The sequence below is a fragment of the Mustela nigripes genome, chromosome 2 (genome assembly GCF_022355385.1).
Source record: "Mustela nigripes isolate SB6536 chromosome 2, MUSNIG.SB6536, whole genome shotgun sequence".
In the NCBI taxonomy this organism is placed as follows: Eukaryota; Metazoa; Chordata; class Mammalia; order Carnivora; family Mustelidae; genus Mustela; species Mustela nigripes.
In genome coordinates this window covers 215,345,731-215,365,216 of record NC_081558.1, presented here as the reverse complement: position 1 = coordinate 215,365,216, position 19,486 = coordinate 215,345,731, and the positions used below count along the sequence as shown (strand labels likewise).

The window sequence follows — 19,486 nt, the reverse complement described above, 5'->3', positions numbered from 1 at the left end:
AGACGTCTTCCGTGTTCAGGTACCATGATGGGAACAGATTTCCACACTGCCTGGCGTCCCACTCGGTTGTACAGCTTTCAGAAAAACCCAGTCAATTCTACGGACCAAATGCCATCCTGATCCTGATAACCCCAGAGCCCTTGCATTTGGGCTGCCGTGTTGTGCCAATGGACCGACATGTGATGTGGCAAGGAACCCACGTCTCTGGCCACAGCCACCCGCAGACAGGCGAGGGAGCTTGGGGGCCGTGTTGGTTTCTCGCAGTTATGGTAACAAATTGCCACAAACTCGGTGGCTTAAAACAACAGACACTTACTCTCCTAGTTTTGAAGTCAGAAGCCCAAGGTCAGTTTCCCAGGGGCTGAAGTCACAGTGTTGACAGAGCTGTGCTCCCCTGACTCTGGACAGAGCGCTTCTCTTCACCTTATCCAGCTTCGAGAGCTGCGTTCCTTGCCTGTCTTGGCTCAGGGCTCCTTCCTCCTTCTCCAAAGCCAGCATCTTCCCATCGGCTCCTTCTTGGCGCTGACTTCCCTGTAGCTCCTCTTGCTCCTTCCTCCCTCTCATGAGGACACCTGGGATGGCATCTGGCGCCCACCTGGATAATTCGGGGTCCTCTCCCCATCTCAAGGTGTGTAGCTTCCTCAGACCCGTAGAGACCCTTTCTCCACTTCAAGTAGCTGCCCCCCCCCCCCGCGCCTTCTGGGGCAGCTGGGTGGCTCAGTGGGTTGAGCCTCTGACTCTTGATTTCAGCTCAGGTCATGATCTCAGAGTCATAAGTTCGAGCCCCATGTCCGGCTCTGTACTCAGCATGGTGTCTGCTTGAGATTCTCTCTCTCTCCCTCTGCCCCTCCACCTGCTCAAGGTGTATAAAGAAACAAAGTATTTTTAAAAAAATGAACACAGTAGCTGCTACCTGAGGAAGAAGGGCAAAGCTCGGAAAAGGCAAGGGCCTTCATTTGGGGCCTCCGAATTGCGACTCTGGGAGTGCATATTCCAGAGTAACCAGAAAAGTGTCCGGCTTGGGTAGGGAAAGCAAGGGGGCTTTATGAGAAAGAAGAAGGAGGCAGTCACATGATTCAGGAAAGGAAGAAAAACACCCATGAATTCAGTGCTGACTGGCTGAGCCTCTTTCGATCACCAGCTGAAGGATTCTTTTCTCCCTGTCTTCAAACAAAGGTATCCCTGGCTGCACTCATTAACTCTTCGTCTTCCTAGAGTTCATATCATCAGTCTGTGGCCGAATGCCAGTCGTTTTGTTGGATCTTATGATCAGCCCCTTGTAAAACGATTCTGGATTCCGACCTAGTTCAAGAGTTCATTAGCCAGAAGGTAAAATGGAGCCTCAGCACAGAATCGCTCCTGCGCAGAGACTGTACGCGGTTCTGCTCAGTCACAGGTGCCAGGGATTAGGGCCCGGCTACCTGGGGGGCCGTTCCTCAGCCCATCACGAGGTCGGTCCTCCTGCCGCCGAGCCTCCGGCTAAGAGAGCAGGCGCCTGGCCTGCCCCTGGACTGGCTCCCTGAGACACCACCGGGAGTCAGTGGCACCCGCTGAAGAACACATGAGTCCCTGATCCCAAGACACCAAGACAGGAAATTTGGGGGGCTAGAGCTTGGGATACTTTGTTACATAGTGATAGATTACCATCTGACTGTGTCGCTGTGCATGCCGAAAGGGGCATCCTAGGGTCTCACAGGGTAGAAACAAGACGGGAAGTCCTGGAGAAGGGAAGGTGTCACAGGGTAAGGGAAGCTGGGAGAGACTAGCCGGACTCCCACGGTGGCCAGACCGTCTGTAAACGCGGTGCTCCTGCAGCCCCTGCCCAGAACCTGACCAGCCCAGGGAGCCGCCTGCTGTAAGTCGGATGTAGGAAATCTGCAGGCTCTCTGCCAACAGTCCAGAAAGCTGAACAATAATCTTCATAACCATTAGCCCCCAATGACCAGGGTTTGCTTAATAACTGATAGATTCCCTAATTTTTTGGTCCCTGTTCCTGCTTTCAGACCAACCAGAGAAAGCCGAGAGTACACCTCGACACAGTCACATGGGATGTCTGCTTCTAGTTAGCCGGGCCCAGCCTCCCCGAGCCACAGCCCCCTCCAGGCTCGCGGGGAGCCTCTGTGTTTCCCCCCATGAAGCCTGGCTGCTCCCCTCCCTGCCTGGGAGGCTCTGCCAGGACCTCGGTGATGGCGGCTGACCTCCCTGCAGTAGTCTGACTGAATAGCTTTGCTTCCCATTTGGCTGGTCTTCCTTCTGCACTCGTGAGGAGCAAAACCCCAGCCCCACGGGAGCCGCAGGGGAGGAAACCGTTGTGTGCATATGTGTGCCTGCGTGTGCAAGAGTCAGCGACCCAGGTGGAAGAAACAAGAGCAGGGAACACATCTTTTTCTCCCATGTCTGGTTCCAGGAATGCTCCTGGTGGGTGTGGGGACCAGTGTGGTGACACCCAAAACCGGCTCCCCTTCCTCTGTCTGCCTCGCTGGACTACGTTTCCCAGTCTGCCTTGCAGTTGGGTGCAGGCCAGCCCAAGACCTGCTCTTGAACGCGGGAGGGAGCGATTTCCTGGGCTCCCGGGAACCTCCCTGCCGATCCCCTACCCCCTCTCTCCTCACCTGTCGGTGGGTGCAGAGGGTCTGGCGGGGGCTTGAAGGCCCCGGGGATGGTGGGGCCCCAGGGACCACATGGCTCAGCACCCTGCTGGTGGGCCACAGGTGTCGGTGATGTGAGGGGAGCACCCTCGGGTGCTTATTCTCATGGGAACGGGCCCGTTCTGCACCCAACTGGGAAGCCGGGTGCTGTGCTCCCCGTTGTGGGCCCCCCAGAACTGTGTTCCTGTGCTAAGCCCAGGAGCCTGGGAACCTGAGCTCATCTGCAAGTAGCATCTCTATCGATGTCATTAAGTTATGGATCCCAAGATGAGGTCATCCTGATTCAGCCTGATGACTGGGGTCTCTAGATGAGAAAGGAGACAGACCTGGGCCTGAGAGACACAGAAAAGGCCGTTGAAGACCCGCAAGGACAGGGCAGGGACTGGGAGACGCAGCTGCCAGGCTCAGACTGCCCAGGACAGCTGCAGCTGGGGGGCAGGCTGGACACCTTCTCCCTCCTCTCCAGAAGGTTCCAACCCTGCCTGTGCCTTGACATCAGACATCCAGCCTCCAGAGTGTGCGAGAACAGACTTCACCCGTGGAAGCCATACAGCTCGCAGTACTTTGCCGCCGCAGCTCCAGGACCCGGTGACACCAAGCCTGGGCGCATTCCCTGCGTGCTCACACCTGGGCTTGGGGTCAGTCCCAAGGTGGCAAATGAGTGGCTTCGGCCAAGGCTCTGTGTGCGTGCACGTGTGCAGGCGTGTGCACATATGTGTGAAATGGGGAAGCTTTGAACATGCAATTAATGGAACAAATATTAATGATCAGACTTGCTTTTTCTCAGACTTTACTTTCACAACGGCGTTTACAATTTAAAGGTAAGAAGGCCACAAACAAGGGAACAGGAGCCGTGGGTCTTCTCAGAGCTGCTACGTGACCCAACTCATAAAATGAGGGGGGAAATCCAAATTACGAAAGAAAAAAGAAAAGTAAAGGTTGCCAGAACAAAGATCAATATTTTCTCTTTCCTATGCTTTTTCCGTAACGGTTAGCTTCAATATCGCAAAGGTTCTTTAAAACCAGAGACGCTCCACTTTTGCCACTTCAAGATGGTGTCCGAGGACGAATCCCGCAAGATAACAAAATGAAAGACATCCAGATTGGAAAGGAAGAAGTACGGTGATCTCTGTTCACAGAGGGTTCACAAGTGGAAAACCACAAATATTCTGCCCCCCACAAACCAAAAAACAAAAAGCTGTTAGGACTAGTGCACAAACTGGAGAGTACCAAGATATGAACTGAAGAGTGAAAGTCCGTTGCATTTCTGTAACCCTAACAATGAGTGGTCTGGAAAAGAAATGAAGAAAACCAGTTCCGCTTACAACAGCATCAAAAAGAATAAACAATTCGGGGATTAACCTAATCACGGAAATGAAAGACCCATACGCTCAGTGGGTTAAGCCGCTGCCTTCGGCTCAGGTCATGATCTCAGGGTCCTGGGATCGAGTCCCGCATGGGCTCTCTGCTCAGCGGGGAGCCTGCTTTTCTCTCTCTCTCTCTCTCTGCCTCTCCATCAACTTGTGATCTCTGTCAAAAAAATAAAATCTTAAAAAAAAAGGCGACCGCCAAGCGGGCGGGCGGCGCCTCTCTCTCTCTCTCTCTCAATGCCTGCCTCAATGATAATAGCATTGCTCAAAGACGTTAAAGAAGACATAAATTAATGGAAAGACATCCCGTGTTCATGGATTGCAAGATTTCATATCGTTAAGATGCAGGTATCCCCCAAAGTGACCTCCAGAGTCAGCACCGTCCCCGGTCAATATCCCAATGACATTTTTGGTAGAGAGAAGAAAAGCCCACCCTAAGATTCACAATTCATGTACAATCTCAAGCTACCTCGAAGTGGGCAAAACCATCCTGAGAAAGAAAGAGGAAGTTAAGGACCCCCGCTTCCTGATTTCTAAACTGACTGCAAAGCTACTGTTACCAAAACACGGTGGTATTGGCCTAAAGTCAGACACAGACCAGCGGACTTGAACAGAAAGCCCAGAAATAAACACTTCCGCGTACAGCCGGATGATGTTTGACTAGGGTGCTAAGACCAGTGGGGGAGGAAGGATGGTCCCTTCCACCAAGGGTGCTGGGACCACGGGGCGTGTGGGTGCAAAACAATGAGGTCGGGCTCCTCTACCACCTTAGAGCAGCCGCCTCGCAGAGTATCAAAGGACAGGGAGATAGAGTGGGCTGCAGGGGTTTCAGAAGCCGAGGGGTGCTCTACGGACCTAGAGAGGAAGGAAGGAAGGAAGGAAGAGGTGTCGGCTGGGGAGGGAGGAATTGCTGGCATTTTTGAACACCTGCTTTGGGACAGGTGTTTTGCAGAAATGCTTACCCTTGACCCTCCTAAAATTCCTCTGAAGTAGGTATTGCCTAGCATGACGGACAAAATAAAATTAGCCACAATCCTCCAACCTAGAGATGGCCACTGGTATAAATCTCTGCATTAAAAAAAATATATATATATTTTTTCTGAGGCGCCAGGTGGCTCAGTCAGTTAAGTGTCTGCCTTTGGCTCAGGTTATGATCCCAGCATCCTGGGATCGAGCCCTGCACTGGGCTCCTGGCTCAGTGGGGAGTCTGTGTCTCCCTCTCCTGCTCATGCTGCTTGTGCTTTCTCTTTCTCTCTCTCTGTGTCAAATAAACAAATACACTCTTTAAAAAGTGTTTCTCCTTACTAACCTTCTCTTTAAGACTTCACACGGGGGCTCCCTGGAGCCAGGAAACCACATTAGAATTGGTATCATTCGAGCTCCTTTCCCTTGGGGGGCTGGAAACACGGCTACGGTCAACCCTGGGAAGCAGGTGGCATGGCTGAATTGCTCTGAGAGCGGCCAGCCAAGGGACACCTTCTGAAACCACCCAAGTCTTGATTAAAGCCATAGCACCCGGGAGGCTTCCTCATTCACGTGTTCAGTGACAGATCATGTATTAAGGGACTAGAGTGTAGCCGGTGCCATTCAAGATTCTGGAAATACAGAAGAATATGATCCTGACCTCCTCCCTCTGGGGCCCTACAACCTAACAAAGAAAGAGAGCAATAGTTGACAACGCTGTGACCAGGGGCTGTGGGGCTCAAGGACTGGAGAGCCACCTCTTTGGGGAGATCAGAGAGGACCTCCTGGCGGAGGTGACAGCCCCGAGTGAGTGCGAACTTTAGATACAAACTCTGGGCTGAGCGCAAGCGCAGTACAGAGAAGGCGGACACAGGGGGGCAGCAGAAAAGCTTGGTTCCAGGTAAGAGGCCACCTCTCGCCTCTCCTTAAGGTGAATGCACAGAAGAGAAAATCCCGAAGCATCGTGCCCCTCCACAGACGCGCCCCCTTTAACCGTAGAAATTATAGAGCGTGCGCTGCGCCTGAGACAGCCGGTAAATTTTATCCTTAAGGAACCTCCTCTTGGCAGCGATATCGCTCTGCTCTTGAAGCAGCCAGGAGTAGTTCTCCCTCTCCTGTAGGACCTGCATCATGGCTTTCTGTAGGCAACTGCCGTTCTCCTGGAGTATGAAATACTGAATTATGAATGGGATCTGGTTGGCCAGACGTTTGCTGGTTTCCTAGAAGAAGGGATAAAGACGGTCAGCGGGAGGGTCTCCGCCCGTGGTGGCAGCAAAGCCTTGGGGTTCTTGGACCTGTGGGTGATTGCCTCGATAGGTCCGGGGGCACCCCATTGCCATGATCAGCTTTGAGACCTGGGAAGGTTCTAGATGGGCTGCCTGAGTTCCACGACCAGGCAGGAGCTCCCACAGTGCTAAGAACCCACTGGCAGGCTAGCGGGAACCTGGAGCACACTTCTGGACATGCCCGCCTTCCTGGGAGCTCTGCCCCTTTCCTCCTCCAGCCTCATCCCCACTCCACCTCCCCAGAGAGACCTCCAGGCCCTGCGATCCCCCGGTCCCTTGTGGGAGCAGACAGAGACCTGTGTTAGCGGCCACCTCAGTCCCTATCTGCATGGGTAGGAACAAGTTTGCGGGCAGCTGGACTTCACATCTGTGTAACTCCTTTCTACGCTGATTCAGAAAAGGCTTCAGGAGGGGTGGCACGTGGGTGGCTCAGTCAGGTAGGGTCTGACTATTGATTTCAGCTCCAGTCATGATCTCAGGGTCATGAGATCGGGCCCCGCATCAGGTTCCCTGCTCAGTGCGGAGTCTGCTTCTCTCTCCCTTCCCTCCGCTCCTTCTCCTCCCCCGGAATTTGCTCTTTCTCTCTAAAACAAATAAATCTTAAAGAAAGAAAGGGCTTTAGGAATTGGGCTCCTTTGCAGGTTAAAAGCTTTCTTCCTTTCTATGCACTCCACATTTCTGTCCATGGACGGAGGTCTGGAAACTCTGGAGGTGCTCGGGTCACAGAATCTAAGTGAAGGAATTTTCATTCCAGTTTTGTGCAGCTGGTGAGTCTGAGGCCATTGGAGACCCGAGTGCCTTCTGAACATCAGGGAGAGCTACATGCTGACTAGAAAAGTTAGTGCTGATCGTATCTCGCTGTATTCTGATGCTAGCAATTTGGGGATTCATGCATCGCATAAAATAGAAAGAACTTTGCCCTTGGAATGCGTTTTGAGTACGTGCCGTGTCCCATTACAAACCTGATTCCCCAATTCCCGAATTAGTGGAAAATCCCTAGATAGGGTTGCAACTATTTGATAACACCAGGGTTTTGACTATAAATGAGATAATATGTGAACAGTTACCCTGCAGAAGGGGCTGCATACCCGGCAGGGGCCCCCACCCTGCGAAGCAGCTTCAATCAGAATGCCCGGGGTCTGCGGGGCAAAGATCCCTGCCCCAGCCTACATGCTCACCCAGAAATATGCATTCAGGTGCACCCCAATTTCAGTGATGGACGACATCGAAGACGTATCTTTTGAGAAAGACGTTTTCATCTCATGATTCTGCATGGGCTTTCCTATTGGGTTGAAAACCTCTTGCCGGACTTGGTTCAGAACCACGCTGTAAATCTCGTCTTGGCAGTACACCAGCTGCTCCATTCGGAACTGAAGCCGGATCAGATTTTCCGCTATTTCTGCTTGTCTCGTTTTTAAGTCTTCAATCTTGTTCTGGTTGGAGAAGAGAAAGCACATGACTTCTTGGCTCCCCTTGGTTGTTTTTTTTTTTCTTTTTCTTAAAGATTTTATTTATTTATTTGACAGACAGAGATCACAAGCAGGCAGAGAGGCAGGCAGAGAGAGAGGGGGAAGCAGGCTCCACGTGGAGCAGAGAGCATGATGGGGGGCTCGATCCCAGGACCCTGAGATCAGGACCTGAGTCAAAGGGAGAGGCCTTAACGCACTGAGCCCCCCAGGCACCCCTCCCCTTGGTTGATTTAAACATCGTATCAAGTATTATTCTGTTGAGATGGTATTAAACATAATTTTAGGTCAGAGGCCTGCGATTTTACATGGGACTCTAGGGAGGCTCCCCGCCCCACGCCACGGTGTCCTCTTACACCCTGTCTCTCTGCCCTTGCAGGGTCCCACCCGCGGCTCCGCGCCGGTGCTCCCCTCTGCCCTGACCTCCCTTCGCTCCCACGTGACCGTCTGCCTGCCTCCTCGATGGTGTCTACTCTGTAATTCTACCTCCATCCCTCTGGTCTCCCTAACTGGCTTGAATCCACGCCTTTGAGAATGAATCTGCACAAATGAACACATCGAGGTACCGCCTGGACATCTGTGTTTTCCAGGAATCCTGCGACTCCTGCGTCGCATCAGCCGTCAGAGGTATTCCAGGAAGGGAAGGGTGACCTGGTGCAGAAGAGCCCCTTCTTGGGGTCAGGAGCATGGGGTGGGGGCAGGGGGCCAACCGCTGAGACCTCGGAAAGACAAGCTGCTGTCCTGGAGAAATGGCGGTCCAGGACCAGGCCTGTCCCCCATCCCCTGGGGAGGCACCCAAGGCCTCAGACACAGCCCCTGGGAGAGCTGGAGAGGTCTGAAGTCAGACAGCGCTTTCCCCAGCTGGCCAATGGTGTGAAAGGAGACATCCAGCTGCTACGGGAAAATGGTGCAAAAATTCTCTTTCCTGCTCACTTGAGTTGCGGAATGAGATTCAGTCCCACTGGCTCAGTCCTGAGCACAAGAAGGCTTTCATCTAGAGCCCGGGGGTCGGGGTGGGGAGCTGGAGCACCCCTGCTTCCCGTCCCTGAGAGGGGCATCAGAGCTGTTTCCGTAGAAACCCACACAGCTGCGACAATATTTTAAAGTCCAACTTAGAAAGATTTTGGAGTAGGATTAATGGGCGATCCTGTCCTTTGTAGTGGAATGAGGTTCAAAGAAGCGGTCAGTCACCAGGTATGTTCAGAGCACCAGCACCGAGCCTGCGGCCTGCGCTCGTCTCCCGCAGACACGGGAACTCGGCCGGGCGCTTTGTTCTGTCCTTCCCAGGGAGTGCAGACTACCTGCCGCCAGCCCAGCGGCCTCGGAATTCCTAGACGACAGTAAATATCCTGCTTCTTTCAAAGGTTAGACCCCGACAAAAGAGCCAGCAGTACAGGTGACTCGCTCGTAGACTGTGGGTGCTTACCTGGGCTCTTTGATTAAGGTTGGAAAATCCACTAAAATGCTTCTTGGCTGTGTCGGAGAACGTTTGCCGGATGATTTCTGACCCGAGAAAGAACAAGGTAGCCATAAATTGCAAGCGGGAGTAACACGGGTTAGAGACGCAGGGAAAGAGAAATCATGCTACAGGGGCCCCGTTCCAACCTTGTGCTCCCCAGACCTACAAACCAGGAGAGGAGGAGGGACAGTACGTTGTCCCACGGAGACACAAAACCGCCACCGCCCTGCCCAGGTCCTGTCCATTTCCCGTGCTCGGATGGAGTGTGTGTTCTGTCCAGGACCAGCATCCAACCATACCCCACGTGGCTGCGTGGAGGGGGTAGGGGGTGACCAGAGAACGCTCCCCTGACTCTCGTCTTCCCCACTAAGTGGTCAAGGAAGGTCTTGCCGCTGGGTTTGATAGTTGCACCCCGACCCCTCCCTCCGGGGCACTGAGCGTTCCAGACGGTACAGGGCTGGGCGGACCGTGCGAAGGGCACTCAGGAGAGCTCCTCACCAACAGCCTTCTGGAGCAGGGCGAGCGCGGGGTCGACCAGCTGTTCTAGGTACTGGTGCACTATGGTCTGGAACGTCTTGTAGTTGACAAAGCCGAGAAGCTCCTTGCCGCGATACTGCTTCTCGTATATTGAGACTTTTTCGTGAATAATATTTTTAACTGCAGGATCAAACAAACCACCATTTAAAAAATAGAAACAAGGACACCTGGGTGGCTCAGTTGATTAAGCGGCTGCCTTCAGCTCAGGCCATGATCCCAGGGTCCTGGGATCGACTCCCACATCGGGTTCCTTGCTGGTCCGGGAACCTGCTTCCCCCTCTGCCTCTGCTGCCTCTCTGTCTGCCTGTGCTTGCTGGCTCTCTCTCCCCCTCTCTCTGACAAATAAATAAAATAATAAAATCTTAAAAAAAAATACAAACATCTTTTTCTTGGAGTCTTGCTTACCCACTCCGTCCTAAGGCAATATTCCTAAATGGAGTTTTTTTATAATGAAAACAAGAATTATGGTCTGATAATACCAGCTGAAGGAAAACTGGCTTTTAAGAAACAAAATTGTTATCGTACGGAAACGTGTTGTAGTTGAGAGTCCTCAGCCTGAGAGGCGAGTTTAGTGTTCGTAACGGGTAGAAGGTACCAGATTCGTACCATGAAAACAGAAACTTAAATATCATTATAGGATTCACAGATCTCCCAAGAACACGTCCAGACGACAGTTGGAGGAATCCCACCAAGGACGTGAACAGTGGTATTTTTTTCCAAGTGCCAGACGCACACACACGCGTGCCCGTGCGCACACACACACCACACACCCTGCAGGCATCTGGGCTCTAGCAGATGGGACGTTGGAACTTCCCCAAGCAGAGCAAGTGGTTCTTATCAAACCACTGACCTCTGCATTAGGGGCGAGGAGAGGAAGGCACAGGAGGTGAGCAGAACTGTCTAGTCTCAAAGCAAAGAAGCAAGAAGGTTGGCGGTGCTGGAGTTGTGTCTGGTGGGGGCCGTGCGCCCACGGAGGGCCGAGGAGCCCCTGGTGTCTCGTGTGGCGTGTTCGGCTGTTTGCGCGCTTCCTCTGAGCCACAAGGAGCCTCTGGGCCCGTGTTTAGGGGGAGCTTTGTCCCAGGACTTACCTTTTTGGGTATTGGCTGTGAGCACGAGCACCCAGTTCTCAAACTCCTCCCGGATTTTGTTAAATAAGCGGGTCTCTTTCTCCTTGACCACTTCTTCTCCCTCTGTTAGCTTCTCAATGTCCTGATTAAACATCTTGATTTTCTAAAATGAGACAAAGTCATCAGGCTGTGCTGTAATGCCACTAAAGAACCGGGGGCTTCCCTGGGGCAGCAGGTGGTGGTGGTGGGGGAGCCGGGCAGCCACCGGACCTCCCTAGACCCCGGGGTGGGGGGAAAGGTGAGCAGCTCCCTGACAAAACAGGGCTCCCAGCAGGCCACAGGCAGGGACGTATGGGAGGCCACTATCGGGGGGGGGGCAGGCCACCGGGGAGCGTGTGGCTCTCTCCGGGGGTCTGGTGACACGGTGGCCCGGTTCTGTGCCGAGTGTCCCGTGGAGCCCCAGTCAAGCTCACGTCGATCAGGAAGAACATCCTGTCGGTCTCGTTGCTGGGGGTGTCGTCTCCGCACTGGTGCAGCTCCTCGGTGGCCTTCTGGTGGCTCTCCCGTATTTGCTCCTCTAGCAGCGGGAGTGATTTCTGAACAAAGAGCCGGCAATGAATCCCACCGCTGGTGACACTGGCCAACAGGTTTCTTAGACAGAGTCCCCTGTGAAAGCTCTTGAGGGGGATCTGGAATTCCTGTCACTGTGTGAGGCTTGTGAACACGGACACCCGTCGAGGACCCCAGGCATGGCTGTGCGGGCAATGAGTGCGCCTACGGCCTGAACCGTGGCGTGCAGGAATTTGCCGTTTTGTTGAGGTCGTAGGACTAGGGAGGAATCGGGGCACGGCCAGGTTGGGCTTGGGTGGTGCTCTGTATTTAGAGAATAAGTAAGCGTGCCCAGGTGGCCCAGGCAATTAAGCATCCAACTCTTGGGGCACCTGGGTGTCTCAGGGGGTTAAGCCTCTGCCTTTGGCTCAGGTCATGGTCTCAGGGTCCTGGGATCAAGCCCCGCATTGGGCTCTCTGTTCAGCAGGGAGCCTGCTTCCCCCTCTCTCTCTGCCTGCCTCTCTGCCTGCTTGTCATCTCTCTCTGTCAAATAAATAAATGAAATCTTAAAAAAAAAAAAAAAAGGCATCCAACTCTTGGTTTTGGTTCAAGTCACGAGATCGAGTCCCAGGCGGGGCCCTGTGCTCAGCGGGGAGTCTGCTTGGGATTCTCTCTCTCCCTCGCCCTCTGCCCCTCCCCCTGCGTCCTCTGTCTCTCTCCAAATTAATAAATACAATCTTTAAGAAAAAGTTTTAGGGAACAAGTACACTTGCGTATAATGTAAGTTTTCTTTAGTAAAATGTTCTGCTGGTGATCATTTGGGTGTTATAAGCGGATAAACGGGGCTACAGTAGAGGAGACGTCTTGGATATCAGTGTCGGGCTGGGAGGAGCCCTAGCCAGTCAGCCATGCCGATGAGAAGGAAGGAGGGGGAGAAGGAAGGGCCTGGAGAGGCGCCAGGAGGGCTGTCTGGGGGCCGGGCGCCGTTCTGCGCCCTCCACCTCTGGGGATCGCTGAGGCCTGGAAGGAGGGTGTGTGGGGGCTTGCGGGCAGTTTCTGGATTAGCAGGGCTCCTCTGTGTATGTTCCCTGACCACCCGGGAAGTTAGAAGGCCAGATTCATTGCGCCCCACCCCCTAGATCTACCGACTCAGAAACTTGGATGGGGACCCAGGAATCTGAGCTGAAATCAGATTCCGGGTGACTTGCGCACGCAGCTTGAGAAGCTCTGGCCCCTTCCAACCAGTGTTCTCGGAGTATGTGTTTCCTGGCTCGGAAGAATTCATTGCTTTTGTCTGACAGGTTGGTAAAAATCACTGACTGTTTCATTTTCGAGGTTGACGAAGTGTTAGCCTCTTGCAAAAGGATGTATTTGCTACGTCAGTGCCGGTTCCTTTCAGCCTTCTCAGCTGGCTGACCGTTCCCTCCTCCTCTCGTTGCTTCCCCAGATGGACGGATTCGACAATTTGCCTCAACAGCCCGCAGCTGTTGCCTCCAGGTTTTGGAAGCTCTGTTGGGAACCTCTGACCATGAGCGATTTGGTTTGCAGAATGCACTTGCTGATCGGCTGGTGCGGGCAGCTGAGCCGTCGCACGACCAAGGGACTTGGGTAGGCTGTAATTTCTACAAGAGGCAACCCAACCCCGTTGACTCACATTGATGTGCAAGATGAGCTCGTTGGTCAGTCTTTCCGCCAGACAGGGCACCGTAGCCTTTCCTTCCTGCAGGAGAGCTCTGAGACGAGACAGAACACACAGGCATTCAGGAAGCGCCCTGGTTATCTGTACGGTCGGGGACACCTCGCTGAAATGGAGCCGGGAGGCCAGAAGGGGGAGCTCCTGTGCCACACCACGACCCAGGGTGTCCGGACCAGACCCAGCAGAAGACTCCTCATTGGGAGAGAAACATCAGCTGTGAACCCCAGCTGGAAAGGACGTGAGCTGACTCTCCCACAAGCAACCCACCACCCTTGCGACTCAGCCAATGAAAAACCATCAGCACCCTGGACGCTAGCCTTCCTCCAGTGGACTGAGTTCCAGACAACCCAAGCCCTCCCTCTTCTCCGTAAGATAACGTTCCTCTCCTTTGTTTGTTGAGCTTGCCTTTGGCTCGAATGTCCCAAATCGCAATTCAGTTATTCCAAAATAAATTCACTTTTGCTGGAAAAAAGAACTCACTCTTCTATTTCTAAGGTTGATAACATATATGATCATTTTCCTATTCTGGGCTTTAAGTGTCAGCTCCCTAGGGTGACACAGGCCATCAAGAAAGCCAAGCAGTGCATTCAAAAGACAGTTCCTAATTATGGGGTGAGCCCAAACTCGAGCAAGCTGGGTGCTCAAAAGGTTACCTTTATTTTCTCTTTTTATCATCTCAACAAACTCAGCAGGTAAGTCATCTTCTTAGCTACAGGACAACCAAAAAACTTAACTTCCTAGAGGATAAGCGACTCGCCCACACTAGTGTCTTATTTCTTGTAACAATTATTTCCGAATAGTGAAATCAGTCTTGATAAAGAAGAAAAAAGCTGGAGGGCGCTCTACTTCCCGATTTCAAATATGCAGTACGGAGCTACGGTAATTGAAACAATATGGTGCTCGCATAAAGACAGACACACAGACCAGCAGAACGGAATAGTGAGCCGGGAAATAAGCCCATGCACATGCAATTAGCTGGTCTCTGATGGAGGGCCCAGGATATGTAACGGGGGCAGTCTCTTCCCCGAAAGATGATGGGGAACCACGGCCGTGTGCAAAAATAGTGCACTTGGAGCCATCCCTCTCTTACACTGCTACACAAAAGTCTGATTAAAGGCTTGAATGTAAGGGGTGCCTGGGTGGCTCCGTCGGTTGAGCGTCAAACTCTTGGTTTCAGCTCAGGTCGTGATCTCAGGGTCTTGGGATCGAGCCCCGTCTCGGCGGGGAGTCCGCTTGTCCCTCTCCCTCTGCTTCTCGCCCCTCTCATGCTCTCCCTCTCTGTCTCTCAAATAAATAAATAAATAAAATCTTGGGGAAAAAAATAAACTCCTGGAAGAAACCATCAGGAGGAAATCTTTGTGATACTGGTCTTGGAAATGATTTTATGGATATGACACCAAAAACACAGGCGACCACAGCAAAAACGAATAGGGTTACATCAACTCCAAAGCTTCTCCAGAGCAATGGAAACAACCAGCGAAGGGAAAAGCAGCCTGCGGAGCGGGAAAAGTAGGTGTGAGCCACGTAGCTGATAAGGGGCCAGTTTCCAAAACATACAAGGAACTCCCACAAGTCGACGATGACGACAGCAATAAAACCCATAAAGCCGGGCACCTGTGGGCCTCAGTGGGTTAAAGCCTCTGCCTTGGGCTCAGGTCATGATCTCACGGTCCTGGGATCGAGCCCCTCACCAGGCTGTCTGCTCAGTGGGGAGCCTGCTTCTCCCTCTCTCTCTCTCTCTGCCTACTTGTGATCTCTGTCTGTCAAATAAATAAATAAAATCTTAAAAAACAAACAAACCAAAACCCCACCCACTTAAAAACAGGCCCAGTTCTCAAACAGAGATTTCTTCTGAGAAGACACACCAAGGGCAAACAGGTACGTGAGAAAAAGCTCGTAGCCACCGGCATCCGGGGAACACAAATCAGAAGCACAATGACACAGCACTCCACACCCCAGACCCCACGAGTGTCGGCAAGGAGGTGGAGGCGCGTGAGCCCTCGTGCACTGCTGGCGGGAAGGCCGATGGTGCAGCTTCTGGGGACAGCAGTGTAGAAGGTCCTCAAGACATTGTAATATGAAACTGCCGTACGGTCCAGCAATCGCAGTTCTGGGCATTTAGCACAAGAACTGAAGTCCGGAAAGAGACGTTAGCGTTCCCACACGCGCTGTGGCTCGTTCGACAGCCGCGGGAATGAGCTAGTGTCCACGGCTGGACGAACGGATGAGGACAAGGTGCACAAAGGAATATGGTTCGGCTTTTAAAGAGAAGGGTAGCCTGGGGCGCCTGGGGGGCTCAGGGGGTTAATCCTCTGCCTTTGGCTCGGGTCATGGTCTCAGGGTCCTGGGATCGAGCCCCGCATCGGGCTCTCTGCTCAGCAGGGAGCCTGCTTCCTCCTCTCTCCCTGCCTGCCTCTCTGCCTGCTTGTGATCTCTGTCAAATACATAAATAAAATCTTAAAAAAAAAAAAAAAAAAGGCGTTCTGACACCTGTTCCCCTACAGAGGAATGTTGAGGACGTCACGCTGATCGAAACAAGCCGGTTCCAGAAGGGCAAAAACCATTGATGCTGCCTGCGTGATCTGTCTACACCAGCTGAACTCACAGAACCAGAGAGTGGCGTGGTGGTCGCCAGGTGCCGGGGGATGGGAAATCGGGACTTGCTAATCACCAGGGACAACGTTCCAGTGATGCAAGATGAGAAGGTTCTGGAGGTGGCTGGTCAGCCTCGCGCCCATAGTTAACAAGACGGTGTTGTGTGCTGGACATTTGCTCAGAGGGTTAATCTCATGTTAGGTTCTTACCACAATACAGTTAAGTTAAACATTCACATGGTGCTCACTAAGCAGCAGCAGCGGGCACGGTTGTCAGGGTTTTACAAATGCGCGTGTATTCAATCCGTGAACAACCGATTTTAAGGGCACGGCAAGGCTCCGTAGCTGGTGCCACAAGACCATTTTTCAAGTGCTGCTCTGCGCATTTCTCTCGCAACAGGTGAGTCCCTGCCCACGCGCACTCAAGGGTTTCCGCTCGGACACACGATGACAAAGCAGGTCCAAGACTTCCCTTCTCCACGGACCTGAGTCCTGGTGTTCACAGCGCGGTCCCTGCACCGGTAACGCTGGCCGCCCCCAGGAACGTGATGGAAACACAGATCCTGGGGCCCCGCCCCAGACCCGCGGTGGACACACTGACGGCGTTGATCTGTCGCCGGCCCCGTCTGGCCTGGAAGGCGGAGCCGACCCTCCCAGAGGGCCGTCCTGGGACGATCCTGGGGAGCTCACCTGAAGTGCGGGTGTTTCTGGAAGAACATTGTTTCCTTCCTGGTTGCCTCGGCCAGGCTCAGCCTGTTGGTGATCTCCTCCTGGCCCCGGCACCGCACCATCAAGTAGCCCTTCTGCAGATGGTACGTGAGGTTCTGAGCCACTTTCATGACCATGGGTTCCGCGCCCTTGTCCACGAGATCCGGTTTGGTCAGGATTCCTGGGGGAGGGGAGGCAAAGACAGCGGAAGGGGTCAGTTTTCTCCTCCCGTGAACTTGACTGCTGCCGGGCTCTGGGAGCTGCCTTGGCCTGGACCCGGGACGCCTTCTGGAGCTCCGACCGTGCAGGGCCTGAAACCCCACTCACGCAGTCCCTCGCCACGCCTCTTACCTGCATCTTCACTTGCTCAAATAGCCACTTTGTTTTTGGTCTGTCACGGGGGGATACCTAACGTCATCTTCCACTCTTTGTCCTTTTTTTAATCTGGGGTGACATCTGGCCATCTGGCTTCTTATTTCCTGAAAATTCTCCGGCATCTGAGTTGTGGGATTTCTCTCTGTTTGACCTTCCCATTACTAAGGGTGGTCCTCAAGAGCGTGCCTCCACACTCACTAAGAGGTTTGTGTGTGCACAGCACCCCCGTGTCCCCAAGGGAGCCGACAGATCTCTGAACCTGCGCCGGCACCTTCCACCGGGAAAGGAACGGACCCTCCACCGGGAGAGGCGGCAGCACTGTGAAGGCCCCTCCTGGGAGCCAGAGGTCACTCAGGAAAGCCTAGAACGCGGAGCTTCCGAGAAAGCAGGAAGATAAGAACGAGGGAGGTTTGCGATGAGAAGGCCCCGTTGTGGGGGGGAGACGATCTTCTCACCCAGGGCCTCTGTTTGAAGCCGGGAACTCAAGTAGGAAACACTCACGCCTCCTTCGACAGCCTTAGTTCGTGAAGATCGTCTTGTGTCCCAACTACTGGGCCATAGAGAAGGCACGGTCAGCAGCATTTCTTATTTTTCAATTAACCCTTTTCTGAGTACATGACATATTTATACTGAATTTAAGGATGCCTATTAAGCACTCTGCTTTAGGTATTGAGAAAGGGGTCGAGAACAGGACTGCCAGGTCCCTGATTTTGTGACTATCCCCTCACCCCCTAGTGGGTAAAAGCCAGATTAGTCTAGAAATATACAAGCAATAAAGAAAAAGCTGAAGAGGGGTCTGACTTTATTTACATGCTTAAAGGCCAGTGGGGGGTGTAGGGGTCAAGGCGAGTGTCTGGAGACCCAGTCAGGGGATGGTTGAGTCATCTGGGCAGGAGACGATGGGGGTCTGGTCTAGTGGTGAGCAAGAGACGGAGAGGAGTGGACAGACCTGGTTTAGTTTTGGAGACAGAGTCATCAGGACTGTAGATGAATCAGACATGGAAGCCGGGGAAGGAGGTGTCATGTGTGACTCTCAGGTTTGGCTCTAGAACTTGGCCGGCAGGTGCGGCGCTGTGAGTGGGAAGAAGCCGTGGGAGGGAGCAGAGCTGGAGGGCTGGGGTGTCAGGAGCTGTCTTTTGGTCACGTTCCACTGGAGACATTCAATGGACGTCCAAGTGGAGGTGTCAAGTCCAGGGAAAGGGAAGCGTTACAAATTTAGATCTGGGAGTCACCAGCACAGGGAGAGACTCAAAGCCATGGTCAGCTTCCCTAACGAGCACGTGTTGATAGAGGGGAGACCTCAGAACCACGTTTTGGGTTTCCGACATTCAGAGGTCAGAGAAGGGAAGGAACAACCAGGCAAGACTAAGAATGTGACCTCCAGTGGCCACTGAAGGAGGCTGACCTGGAAGCCAGCGGGCCGTGTTCCAGCAAAGGAAGGAGAGATTTCGAGAAGGAGGGAGTGGTCAGTCATCGGACTGGGTCTGAGGGGCAGGAGACGGGGACAGAGAAGGGACTGCACGCGTGTCAGCACAGAGGGCGTTGGCGACTTTCCAGACGCCATCTCTGTGCCATGGTGGCGACTGGAGTCCCGCTGGGGTTGGCCAAGCGGGCACCATGCGTGGATCAGTGGGCAGGTTAGGGGGACGGGCTGGCGTCATCAACCTTGTTCTATTTTCGCCCGTCCCAAGTACTGTATAGACAGGCATTCGGTTCTCTTTTTAAAAAATTGTGGGAAAGTTTGTATAATTCGTGTGTGCACGAATCATGCAGCTAATGAGAAGAATAATGAACGAATGAAAACAGGCTGCTTCCTCCTGTTTCTAAAACCCACGTATTTTTAACAATTGTGGTAAAATGTACATCACATAAAAGTTATTGTTTGGGCCACTTTAAAGTGGACAGTTCAGTGGTGTCCGTATCCTCACCATTGTGAACCGCCTGCCTCCCACCCCTGCCCACGGTTTGCTTCATCTTACAGAACTGAAACTCTGTCCTCACCCACTGACTCCCGGCTGCCCCCCCTTCTATAGACCTACTAATATCCAGACAGCTGACCCTACGAGACAGATGATGTCACCTGGTGTGGCCATCAGTGAGGCATCCTTCCTGACTTAGGATCAAGAGAAGACAAAGAGCACGGAGCCACGACGACCAGGGACCCAAAGGCTGAGTGTTCTGTCTGGCTCGGTGTGTTGGCGAAGTTTGCAGAAGTCGATAGGTAACAGCGCACCAGGGGGGTCCAGCACAGACTGAAATGATATACCGGAGGTCTGTGCCCCTAAGATTCATTTCTGTCCTTCCTGGAAAACCAGGCATTTATTTGGGAAGAAACGGAAAACGCAATTACACAGCAGGTATGCGTTTCATCAGGAAATGACCTGCAAAGTTTCAAGAGGTCATCTCCCTGGTAGGCGGGATGACTGAGGAAGAAGTGATGTTGAGTGACGGAATTATTAATAAAAAAAAGAGCAGCTCTCCTTTGCTGAGAAACTACTACATGCTTGGAGCTACGGACCATGCTATACGATATTTCTTCATGGACTCCTCCCAACCACCAACGCATAGGTAGGACTGTGAGACCAGTTTGTGGATGAAGAGAGGGAGGTCGGAGAGGTTAAATATACTACCCAAGGCTCTGTAGCCTTTGAGTGCTAGACCAAGGATTCAAACCCAGACTGTGTGTGCTCTCAAGTCAAGTTCCCTGTAACACCTTCCAGGGTGAATTTTTTTTTTTTTTTAAGAAGATATTGAAGAGAACCCAGCTC

The 19,486-nt window shown here is 52.9% G+C and overlaps 1 protein-coding gene across 3 annotated transcripts in view; it reads right to left on the bottom strand.

Moving 5' to 3' along the window:
• Positions 1 to 3,408: 3,408 nt before the first annotated feature.
• The window catches only part of MX2 (MX dynamin like GTPase 2), a 29,177-nt gene continuing 13,099 nt past the window's right edge, over positions 3,409 to 19,486 (bottom strand). For all 3 annotated transcript variants that reach the window (XM_059392380.1, XM_059392379.1, XM_059392381.1), the window contains 8 exons: positions 16,326 to 16,524; positions 13,000 to 13,078; positions 11,270 to 11,392; positions 10,818 to 10,959; positions 9,691 to 9,849; positions 9,160 to 9,236; positions 7,446 to 7,700; positions 3,409 to 6,201 (listed from right to left, as the gene is read on the bottom strand). In XM_059392380.1, coding sequence (XP_059248363.1) covers positions 5,971 to 6,201; positions 7,446 to 7,700; positions 9,160 to 9,236; positions 9,691 to 9,849; positions 10,818 to 10,959; positions 11,270 to 11,392; positions 13,000 to 13,078; positions 16,326 to 16,524 — 1,265 coding nt within the window. In that variant the 3' untranslated portion in view covers positions 3,409 to 5,970. The remainder of the gene's footprint in view (positions 6,202 to 7,445; positions 7,701 to 9,159; positions 9,237 to 9,690; positions 9,850 to 10,817; positions 10,960 to 11,269; positions 11,393 to 12,999; positions 13,079 to 16,325; positions 16,525 to 19,486) is intronic.